Source organism: Polyodon spathula, chromosome 5 (genome assembly GCF_017654505.1).
Source record: "Polyodon spathula isolate WHYD16114869_AA chromosome 5, ASM1765450v1, whole genome shotgun sequence".
Lineage (NCBI taxonomy): Eukaryota > Metazoa > Chordata > Actinopteri > Acipenseriformes > Polyodontidae > Polyodon > Polyodon spathula.
Genome location: NC_054538.1, coordinates 6,232,230 through 6,244,881, shown reverse-complemented (window position 1 = coordinate 6,244,881; position 12,652 = coordinate 6,232,230). Strand labels below are relative to the sequence as shown.

Here is a 12,652-nt window from a genome sequence, read left to right as displayed (position 1 = left end):
ATATATATATATATATATATATATATGTATATATATATAAACATATATAACACACACACACACACACACACACACACACACGTTAGCTGTTATTTGGCATCCTTTGTTTTGTATTTAATTCACTGGGGTAAAGTAAGTCCTACACAACATATTCTTTACTCCAGGGATATTTTTCTAACGTCAAGTTGCAAAACAAAGGCACACACACGGGCCACACCCACCCTGCCCTTATGCTGTCTCTGCCTGCGTTCTGAGCAATAAATATAATGGCTTTTATTACTTTTTGAAAATGAGATACAGCACAGGTACTGTAAAGGAATGCATACAAACACCGAAAATGGTTCTGTAATGCTTTTTAAGTCAATGGGACAGAGAAATCATTTGAACACGCATAGGAGTCCTGGCTTGCTGCTTACGAAACCTAGCAACACACAGACGGCAGACCTGTAACTCGCAGTACTGGAAGATAAACATGCGAGTGGTTTCTTTCACCCTGGGCAAAAGGCTCTCACTACCTTTTCTGGGCCCCACGAGGAGGCTAATACACAAAACATTACCCCATTGCGTGGCTTCTTTTCACAGACCAGGACTAATGAAACGCCATTAAAGTAATTATTTTGTATGGATAGCCAAATTGAAAACCACACATTTCAACTGACCAGCAGAAAGCATTATTTAAATAATTTACAAAGGCCTGTCTGTTCTGCTGAAAGTCAGCACGTTGACAGCACACACACATGAAAGCTGCAGCACCCACACTAGCTCAACGAAACATGATTCTTGGCTGACTGTTAACTGTGTACATTCTGACCAACATTTTTTTGGGGCTCTTACCAGGTAACATGCCTGCTTGGCTATCCAGTTTGTTTGAATTTACAACAGGTCTTCCTTCACTGAAGCCTTTTTGTTGCTCTGTTAGGTATTAATTCCCTGCAACTACATGCAGCAGAAGGAGGCTATGACTGTCATCTTAAATATCCACCGTCAGCCATACTGTTTCAGGAAACACAACCATTTTAAAATATTTGTATTCCGATGTCACTGGAACGATGACTACCAAGTTTGGAGTCTGCTGGTCAGATGGTTTTCAAATAAAAGCAGTCTGCTGTTAAGGGAGCGTTTCGGTGAATTTTGCGGCAGCCATTTTACTATTGAATTATATCACAGCAGCTTCTGCTTTGCAGGCAGGTTTGGATGCTGCTAATATCTGCCAAGTGTCAGATCAATCACTTCAACGGTGCCAAAGAACATCATTTTGGGAGGTTTCAAGAAGAAATGCGTCACACGGCCATTTCGGTTCAACACCAGTTTCTTAAAAGTCAGTTGTATTGCTACAGTGTCAAAGATGATGTTTGTGAAGTTTTGAGTTAGTCAAGAAAATCATTTGTCAACTGAGACAGTTTTTAATTTCAGCCTTTTAAAATGGGCTTTGTGATACTGTATTATAACCCTTCCAATACAGTACATGCTTATGTTTAAACATAGTTTTAGGCATCTCTTTGGATTGGGCAGCTCTAGAGTACAGACCCTCACCACTTTTTTTTTTTTCTTTGTGTAATCTTGTCTGGGATGTAACAGGTGGGAATGCTACGGTTTCCTCGTGATACATTTTTAATACTTTACAGTAGTATTGTAATGAAGCGTGGAGCACAGTTCAGAGGGCACAATTACAATAGCAGTCCCAGCACAGCAAGGCACACTAGATGGTGTGTACGATTTAAATTTGAACTTCAAAAGAAAAATGTAGGGAGTGAAAAAACCGGGAGCACCCGCTGCAATGCCACACAATTTGATTGGCCTTTTAATGCTGAAATCTACATATTTCCCGATTAGCATTACAATAGCCAATCAAATCGCGTGAAAGCACAAAGCAGGCAGAACTCATTTGCATACAAACTCAAGATTTAGCTGGCCAGTTTAATATTTAGCTAAATGTTAAATCTTGTAACTAGATTTATAAATGATATCTGAATGTACACATTTAATATATATATATATATATATATATATATATATATATATTTCACATTTATAAATCTGGGGAAAAAAACAAGATTTAAGTTAAATCGAGACAAATATTAACCCTTTTTTTAATTTTTTTTTTTTTTTTTTTTTTTTTTTTTTTTTTTTAACAAATGGCACCCCATAGAGAAGAAGAGCTGTCTAAAGCGGCAGCGAAGTGTTTGGATTTTCAGGTAAGAAATGGGTGCACAACAATTCAACCCGACAATAATATTAATGTGAAATTACAGTACTGCAGAAAGGACGAGATTAGATCGAATTAAATTGTGACAGGACGGGCGTAGAATTCCAATACACATTCTGATTCCTTTCATGTCTTCAATGAATATAAATTGCTACTTCATAAAAACATTTCAATGACTGTTGCTGTCGCTAAAAATGAACACACAATAGGTAGACGATTAATCAAATTCTCAAATTCTTAAACCCCAAAAAACACAAAAACTGAGCAAGCAGCTATGACATGGTTCAAGTAGCAGCTCCCTGCGTTATGAAACGTGTAGGAGAGCTAACATAATAGTGAATGAAACACAGTCTTGAGAAGTACATCAATTTCTGTTTTCATTTATTTTTGTGCAATACATTCTCACTACCTCATGAAGCTCTGCTTTTTAACTAGTAAAACATGCTTTCATTAAAGGGGCTAGAATGTATATGATCAAAAAAAAGCATAACTTGTTTCCTGAATCTAGTGTCCAGCAATGCACCACAACAAAAATGTAAATCCTTGGGTATTGCACCCAGTTAGACACTTATTTGCTATTCGGATGTGACTGAAACCTGAAATTAGACACAAAAAATTTGTACCACATTTATAGCCCTTTCCCCAGGAAGAGGCCCCAAAATCACATGCAAATAAGCTGCACAGGGCACTGTGAAGTCATGTCAAGTTACTATATGAAGTAATGAGGACTGCCTATGAACACGGCACAGCTATGTCCAAATGTTTTGTTTCACACAATAGAATTAACAAACGCTTCTTCATAAAGTCAACTGCAACTTACTGATCGGAATCTAACAGTACTACTATGGTTTCTGAATAAAAACATGTATTTAAAATGGCTGTTGCAAAGTTGTCCATTTGAAAAACTAACATTGTTTCCCCATGTACTGTTTTATATTACAAAGCCTGTTGAAACATGTCTTTCTAGTCTAGCAATATACTGGATCGACATTGTAGGAATGCTTTTCTATTGTCAAAATAAATGTTAATTATCATGTATATTGTGCTCTGAGTTTCAGGTGTTGATCCAAATAAGTTATTTTAAAATGTATATCCATTCTGTACAATAATTCGATATCTAGTGTAATAAACACATTTTGAATAAAACCCTTTTTGTAATGTTGATAAAAGACGACGAGGACAGCAGTCACGAGACCCCCGGTCTACTTTAGGATACTGTGCGACTAAAAAGTGAAGACCTAACTCAAACATGAATATATACGATCAAAAAATAGCCCCTGTATTGCAAAGAAAACAAACAGAATCCTAATTTGCATTTGTGGTTAAGTGACATAGCGGCTTGTTTACCTAAGAAAGGATTTTGAGTATCATTATTTTATGAAAAAAATGCCTTTTTAGTGAAGGGAGCAACTGTAATAAGGGGGGAGGGGGTTCTTTTAATCAGTTAAACAATAAACATTAAATAAAGAATGTGTCTAATTTCAGGTTTCAGTCACATCCGAATATCGAATAGGTGTCTAACTTCAATTACTGTGAAAATGTAAACTTTTAACAGTATGTACACCCAGCTGTTCATCATTGTGATGCACAGCATTCTCCATTGCCTGGCAAAGTTTCTATTTCAAGTTGTTTTTTTTCAAAGCCGCATTGTTTGTATTGGTTTTGTAACAGCGGTTAGCAAACTATAGTTGCGCAGTCACTGCTGATCAAACAATTCATTTAAAATTATTGTTATTAAACTCCAGCCACGGGTAAATCTTCAGCCAGTTTGCTTGAAAATCTATAATTTTCTAACTTCCCCTTCACTGACATCGCTGTTTTGTGCTAGTGCTGTATCACTAAGGCTGCATCTAAGCCTCTAGTCTACTTGTATTAGTCGGGGGTGTGTGACTGAGTTTAGTAAAGAAATACCCTGAATATTTTATTTTTTGCCAAATTACCCTTTTCCATTTTTTTCATTATGAAAGTTTGCTGTTTCTAAATTTGAATTTTTTATACCATATTATTTTTACAATGGAAAAGTGACCTATATTTTATTTTAACAACAATTAGTGTATGAATCACTCATAAACACTGATTTGTGTTTGTTTGAATTAAAATGTCATCAACCCTAAAAGCTTTCTGTATTTTTTTGTTGTTGTTTTATGAATGAGTATGAAATCGCCTTGGTGCCTTTGGGTTATGTTTCGTCTTTTTACCCACTAGAACTGCCTTGGTGCTCCTGAATCTTCACGCCCAACGAAGGCAACATTGCTTTGCCCTTCATGACCTTAATTAACTACATGCCCTGGAAATGTGCACATTTGTGATGAACAATTATGGAGAGCATTGGCATAACAAGCAGCATGCTAGAAAACAAGCGAGTAGAAAAGCGAAGTGCAGAATTTTCCCATGCTTCCATACAGCATGGTGTCCACACCGTCCCTGTTACAACTGTACATTTAGGCTAATTGACAAATGTACATTACAGTACAGCACTCACAAAGTAACTCTGAATGGCTCTCCCCACACTCAGGCCTGGGGGACAGAGATGCTGTAACTACTACAGTATACAGCAGTGCTTTTTAAAGTCTCACAGGAAGTCTGAATAGACAGTGTTATGACATTAGCAGACACAGGTGATGTATTCAGTACAATCATAGTCCCATCTCTATCTACTGTATATGGTGCACTAACTGTCGGGAGGTGGGAACACTGTTCTGCATTTAAGAAAAGTAAAGAACAAAGTGTAATTTACAGATCAGCAGCAGACTGCAGACTCGTTAACCAATGAGCCTCCTGTCACCAAAGCTAACTTTCCTGGAATCTGCAAACATGTGATCATTTGCATGTTAAATGGTGTTACTGACGTTCATATTGCTCCAGAATGTCTCCAAACAAGCCCTTGATAGTTAATGAATTATTTAAACAACACTGCTGTCGTTTTGCAAACCTCCACACATCAAATAATTCCAACCCTGTACTGTAAATGCATCCATGAACCTTGTGGTGTCACACATCAACATGTGACTCACAGGTTTGCACCGCTGTGTAACTGGAAGTGATCAGACAACCAGCAAAGCAACAAATAATCAACAACAATAATAAATCTGAAGCTGCCATGATAGACAACAGAATATTTGAATGTGTTGCTCCAATTCTGTTGCATTATATGCAAAGTTCTGACACAGATCCATCCTTCATTTACACTGTGACCTGACTCTTGTCTTATATCTCCTTGTCTTCTATCTAAAACAGTCCAGAGAGCCTGCCATCACCCAGAATTGCCTTTACTTCTCATTGACACCTGTGGAATGGGTAGGCATGTTCTCCATCCAAAACATTTTAAATCGCTCTTCCTGCAGTGATTTAGAGGACAGATCTCAAACCCCAGTGTATTAGAGAGGCCACTTTGAAAAGAGCTTTGAAACAGAATTTAAAAGTTGGAAGTGTAAAAAGTTGCCAAGATGTTAACAATGAAAAGAAATTCCAGGTACATTATTTAAACAGTTGAGCAACGCACAGGGATGTGTAACGCTATATTTAAACAGTTGAGCAACACGTGGGGATGTGTAACGCTGTATTTAAACAGTTGAGCAACGCACAGGGATGTGTAACGCTATATTTAAACAGTTGAGCAACGCACAGGGATGTGTAACGCTGTATTTAAACAGTTGAGCAACACACGGGGATGTGTAACGCTATATTTAAACAGTTGAGCAACACGTGGGGATGTGTAACGCTGTATTTAAACAGTTGTAGCAGCATGTGGGGATGTGTAACGCTGTATTTAAACAGTTGAGCAGCGCATAGGGATGTGTAACGCTATATTTAAACAGTTGAGCAACGCGTGGGGATGTGTAACGCTGTATTTAAACAGTTGAGCAACACGTGGGGATGTGTAACGCTATATTTAAACAGTTGTAGCAGTTGTGTAACGCTATATTTAAACAGTTGTAGCAACGCATGGGGATGTGTAACGCTATATTTAAACAGTTGAGCAACACGCTATATTTAAACAGTTGAGCAACACACAGGGATGTGTAACGCTATATTTAAACAGTTGAGCAACACATGGGGATGTGTAACGCTATATTTAAACAGTTGAGCAACACGTAGGGATGTGTAACGCTATATTTAAACAGTTGTAGCAACACGTGGGGATGTGTAACGCTATATTTAAACAGTTGTAGCACAGGGTGTGTAACGCTGTATTTAAACAGTTGTAGCAACACGTGGGGATGTGTAACGCTGTATTTAAACAGTTGTAGCAACACGTGGGGATGTGTAACGCTGTATTTAAACAGTTGAGCAACACGTGGGGATGTGTAACGCTGTATTTAAACAGTTGAGCAACACGTGGGGATGTGTAACGCTGTATTTAAACAGTTGAGCAACACGTGGGGATGTGTAACGCTATATTTAAACAGTTGAGCAACGCACAGGGATGTGTAACGCTATATTTAAACAGTTGTAGCAACACGTGGGGATGTGTAACGCTATATTTAAACAGTTGTAGCAACATGTGGGGATGTGTAACGCTATATTTAAACAGTTGAGCAACGCGTGGGGATGTGTAACGCTATATTTAAACAGTTGAGCAACGCGTGGGGATGTGTAACGCTATATTTAAACAGTTGAGCAACGCACAGGGATGTGTAACGCTATATTTAAACAGTTGAGCAACACATGGGGATGTGTAACGCTGTATTTAAACAGTTGAGCAACACGTGGGGATGTGTAACGCTGTATTTAAACAGTTGAAGCAGCACGTGGGGATGTGTAACGCTATATTTAAACAGTTGTAGCAGCGCTTGGGGCAGCATTTAAACAGTTGAACAACACGTGGGGATGTGTAACGCTATATTTAAACAGTTGAGCAACGCACAGGGATGTGTAACGCTGTATTTAAACAGTTGAGCAATGCGTGGGGATGTGTAACGCTGTATTTAAACAGTTGAGCAACACGTGGGGATGTGTAACGCTGTATTTTTCAGAATCCAGCTACTTACTCTTTAAGGTGAAAGTACAACACAGCACTGGTGATCCCAGGACAACTAGTTTGCAGTTGCAATGTATCCATGTGGGGCGGATACAAAACTGAACTTACAATACTGTCATGTGAATTGACAGAATCCAAATCCAAATTGTGTTGTAATTACAGAGCAGATGTGATTAAATGAAGCTGTGTCCCTTGCTTGAACAACAGCACGGCACAATGCAAAGCACTGAACACAGTGGCTGTATGAACGTTGTGTCAAGTGCTGTAGGGGTGTGCTTGAGGTATACAGGGGGATATGGCTGAATTACTGAAGCACATGGCTGACCATATGCTGAAAGCTCCCTGCTAGAGGAAAAAACATGAATTTCAATAGTCATTTGCTATTGAAGTTTAAAGAAACAAACCACCGAAAATATTCCCCAACATAATTTGTATACAGTTTAAATTGTCTTCCTCTTGTGATTTTTTTGACTTGCTTAGGTTTTAGGTAAACCCGAGCCCAGCTACTGAGTCATTCTGTGATATCTGCCATGCAGTTTGAACCCTTTTGGTCTGTCCTGCCCAGCTGTGAAACCTGGCAGGCCTGGAACTCCACATGAATCAAAACGCTACTTCCCAGCTTAACTTTAATATCAAAGCAGGTTAACCATTTCTGAAAGAGATATCTGGGCCAAAACACAGGCTCATACTGTACTTACTCAAATACAAAACTTTGTCAGGGGGAAAAAAAAAAAAAAACGCACATTCAGCGTTTCAGAAATCCTGACAGTCTAATGTTAAAGATAATTACATTTATTGATGTGTGTTGAATGTACTTATATATGGATTGTCACTAATCAGCTACAATGCGAACAGAAACAACATTTTTGCACAATATCCTTTAACTGAAGGATGCCCAATTTTGAAGTACATAATATGCTGCTGTAGCTCATTTCTTAACCTTAGCATAATTTTCATAAAAGCCATATTTCATTACACTGTATACAGTACTAATAAAACAGCTGTTGAACAGATGTGTAATACTTATGGTAAATATTTAATAGCAGTTATGCTTATTGTGTAAAAGTCAGCCACTGACCTACTGCACATTAGTCTACAATCTTCTGAGAGCAAAAAACTAAAACTCTAGGCTCTCTAGGACAAAGCACCAGGAGCGAGAAATTACAATTAGATATACAATTAGATTTTGATCTCTTCACTATCACCAACAAGCCTTAGTGATATACCGTGAGGACATTACTGCTCAGAAGAAGAGAGAAGCATAAAAAGGCTTGATGTGTGTATTTGGAATATTAAATATTTTTCAAATTTTAAAATGGATGGTTCACAGACCCCTATAGGGCACTTGTGGTAATACTCTTCATCAGGAATAGAGAGGGAGGAACCAGAGATTCCAAGTGCACTCTGTGGAGGTCATCATATTTAATAATACCATTGTCAGGTTACAAAATAATGGCAGATGTGTGTGGGAGGCATTATTCAGATTAGAATAGATAGCCTTCTGATTTCCTACCATCAGAACAGGATCCAGAACAAACTGAAATCAGGAGACAAACATGTGGCAGCAGGTCTCAAACCCAACATGAAACGCTGCATGTTGAAACAATACCAAACACATCACGGTGCCAAACTATACATTTATTGATGCAGGAAGACAACGCCAACTGATCTCTACTTGGCACAAAGCTCGGACACAAACAGAGTCTCGCTGCGTAAACTTGCAATTTGTCCAGCATGTTCAAGATGTGCAAATACCTTAACTGCTCTGAGATCAAATCAAATGATCTCATATCAATTTTACCTTAACTAGAAAGCAAACTAAAAATAACCCGATGTCACTGTTTAAATCAGTGCACAGGGACTCTAAACACAAGATTCATACAAGCCATTCCTCAGCTATTCTACTTGTAAAGTATGCCAATATGTTGGAATATGGAATCCCTCTCAGCTGCAGGATTTATTATGTTAAGCTTGAATTATGAATATTACCTTCACTGTTCACATTATGCTTCTATGCAGGAGGTGTGTTGGTGGGAGTAAAAACACAATGTGAAACATGACTATGGCAGACACTGAGATAATGCAACACTACAAATATGATTCAGGGCTTTTTTTTTTATATAAAATGCCAAGTCAGTTGGCCACATTGTTTGTATTGTTGCTATGGAAACACATTGATGATGCCATCTGTCAAGAGGAGTTGGGTGTCCTTGTTAAAATGTTACATTCTGCTGCCTGTTATTAATGGTCAAGATGATGGAACCCTTTCATTCAGACAAAATATCCGCCTCTCACATTACAATAACAGCAGTTAATACAGCACTTATGGGCTTTAACTGTATGTTCTTTATCATCTGGTGTAACTGCCCTGTCAAGTATCATTGCCCAGCAGTGAAACTGACATTTTAAACAGCATGTACAGGACTGTGCCTAACAATAGGACTAGTAGTGGAGGTCTGCTACAACCCTACCATCCACCCGCCCAGCAGGTAGGTTAGAAAGTTATTTCCATTCAGGCAGGCCACAGGGGAGTTTGCTCATCTACCTTGTAATTCAGCAACGTACCCACAATAACCTCTGTACAACCAACTGCCCTGAACTGCATGTGCTGGTGTAGAAAACCTCACACTGTCAACACACAGCCATTTGTTGCTATTTTGTAATGTGGTTTCTTGGGTAAATTGTACCTGTCTTTTAGCCTCAGTCTATCGTTCAAACGTGGTTTTCGTCGGCGACATACAGTTAATTTGGGACAATAATAACTAGGTAAGACATCCTTCTCGATTAGTAGATCTATGCAGGGAGTCTGGAAGCCAAAACATGAATTGTGTATGCTGCTTGGCAGCCTTGAAAAGGCAAGTCTTCAAACCAGTTGAGGCATTCCTTTAATTAAATTAATGGGCTGGCATTAACCAGGAGTTAAGTATGTAATACAGTAGCCAAAAGGGTGGGTATGTATGTATGTATATATTCCACTCATCACTGAGCATCAAGTGTGGCTGTTGATGTATTACAGAGGAGCCCATATATGCCTCATAAATATGCCTTCCAAGACAATTCACAGGGATTGTAAAATGAATCTGATATTTAGTTTGGATAGACTTCCTTGAAAAGTGCATGCTAGGTTTTCAGAGTACTCTCTACTCTGAATATGTACTGTAAGTGCAACATGGTGGAATTTGTCAAGCTTTTGCTTGGAAGTGAACACCTAGTTCTATCTCTGTGGTACAATCGGAGTGGCTCACCTGGCTAAATTAACGCCAAGTCCTACTCGCATCAGAAGGATTTGCATATGTTTACAAACACAGTCTTGTCTCATCGAGTCACTAGTGCCACGTGTGAATGTTTTATGAAGCAGCGACTGTAATATATGCATTAAAAAGTCTACTCTGCCTAGCAAATTCTGAATAAGTTCGTACCACTGAACACTGGAAATTCATGCAGAAACATGCAGCCCTGCACTCTGAACATTTAACAGCAGTGGTATACAGAAATATCCAGTAATGGAAATTCAGGACAGTTTGCTAGATTGCGTCACTTACGGGTGCATTTTTTGATTCTCAAAATGCTAAATTAAAATAACCCTACTTCTTAAAACGCTGAAATCTCCAACTAAACCACACGAGCATGGTGTGCACCCAGAAATTACCGCCGCAAGAACACAGGTTGAAAACCGATGCGATCTGAAAACACACCGCTGGCATACTGGCTGTGTTTCCTTCTTCAGCTTCCTCAGATTTCATTAAGAAACGCACACACATACCTGCGGGTGTTGCTCCGAAGATGCGGACCACCGGCACTCTCTTCACCTCGTTTTCTCGGAACTCGGAATAACAAACGTCCAGGTCCTTCAAAGGATTGGCCATGTAGTAATCAGCCGTGACTATTCGCACTGCAAACATGATTGCCAACGAGTAGTGTTGCTGCGACCGCTATAAAATACGATAAACTCGAAAACAACACGTACAGACACGGGCGACCAGTTAAAGCTGCTGTTTTTCCTTTGTCCCAATGATAAAGACAGAGCTAACAACGTTGTTTTTTTTTTTTTTTTTTTTTTTTTTTTTTTTTATTTGTTTAGTTTTTAGGCCTATATTAATGCAAAACAAAATCTCAGACGTTTAGTGTCGGGGTGCACCTAGTTTTTCCCCGTATTGATATCTGAGAAACATGATTCTAAGAAGTAATCCGGGCTGCAGTTGTTGGAAGCATGACGGCAGTTATGGTGCTTGTTCTTTGTCGCTTTTCGAATTTCCTGGCAGTCTTTTTTTTTTTCAACGAAGCATTTATGTGTGCACCAAGCTCTGTTTAGGATACGAGAAATCAGATTCCAGTCATCATTAATCCTCTCTATCACGTGTACTGCTGGCTAATCGCTTCACCTTGGGGGATTTCAGATCACTGTATGAAAAAAAAAATAGAGTCCAAACGTGTCTTGTGTGACAATCCTTATGTTTTGACCGTGTCCTCCCAGTGAGCGATTACATACATCATTGTTCCCCTACCCTCTCTATGTAATATGAGCACAGCCCTCTTCAGCAACCCTAATCAACACCATTCCTCACTATGAAACCCTCTCCCACTCTCCACCTCCTCCACAGACTCCCGACACACTGCAGCACTAACCACAACACCATTGCAGGTCAAGGGGCCTCGAAGTAGGAAGTACCGCCCGAATCCGTAGGATTCCTACTATTGGCTCGCATCAGTGACCTACATTCAAAGAGACTGACGCTTTCACAAATGATCAAAAACAAAGTGGGGGGGGGGGGGGTTACTTTTCGCATTTCGCGCTCTGATTGGAGGGACTAGACTAAGCCCCAAAATCATTGGATTGAAAAGTCCGGAAATCTGACGACACTGACAAACACACTCACCGTGCCGATTGCTATGAGCTTTGGGGCATGTCTTTCTCTGTGCAAAACATGTTAGGGAAGCTAACTTGAGCACATGGCCGCTATATCGCTAGATATTTATATATATATATTATATATATATATATTATATATATATATAATGACATACGAATCGGACTGGTTTGGACCGTAAAGACGGCATTTCCAGACACCACATTTTGGCAGGTTTGTCGAGAAACCGTTTGCAATTAAACTTGGAACAACTCGAGTTTGTACTACTAAAAAAATACTTCGAACGGTGTATCTTTGTAGGGTGTTATTACATAGGTCAAGCATGCTTTGTCGCTGTGTCAGGTGTTACTGTTTCACAAAATATCTGGTCTTATATTTTGGTGCCTACTGCAGCGACAGTGATTAGTGGTGTATTTTTTATATTGACTACTAGTCTCTGTAAGTCGCCTTGGGTAAAGGCGTCTGTTAAATAAATAATAATAATATTACAGAAGCATAATCGATAGTGTTACAGTAGCTTATCACAAAAGTACTGATTTCTGTTGGGCCAAGCTATATTGTTAATGGTGTCACATGCAGCGCAGAGGTATTAACAAA

General features: G+C 39.0%; 1 protein-coding gene across 1 annotated transcript in view; it reads right to left on the bottom strand.

Annotated features, from left to right (window-relative positions):
- Positions 1-11,842, bottom strand: part of LOC121315480 (DNA polymerase zeta catalytic subunit-like) — a 55,602-nt gene extending 43,760 nt beyond the window's left edge. The window contains exon 1 of the mRNA XM_041249598.1: positions 10,951-11,842. Within this exon, the coding sequence (XP_041105532.1) occupies positions 10,951-11,089 (139 nt within the window). The 5' untranslated portion in view covers positions 11,090-11,842. The remainder of the gene's footprint in view (positions 1-10,950) is intronic.
- Positions 11,843-12,652: the final 810 nt, after the last annotated feature.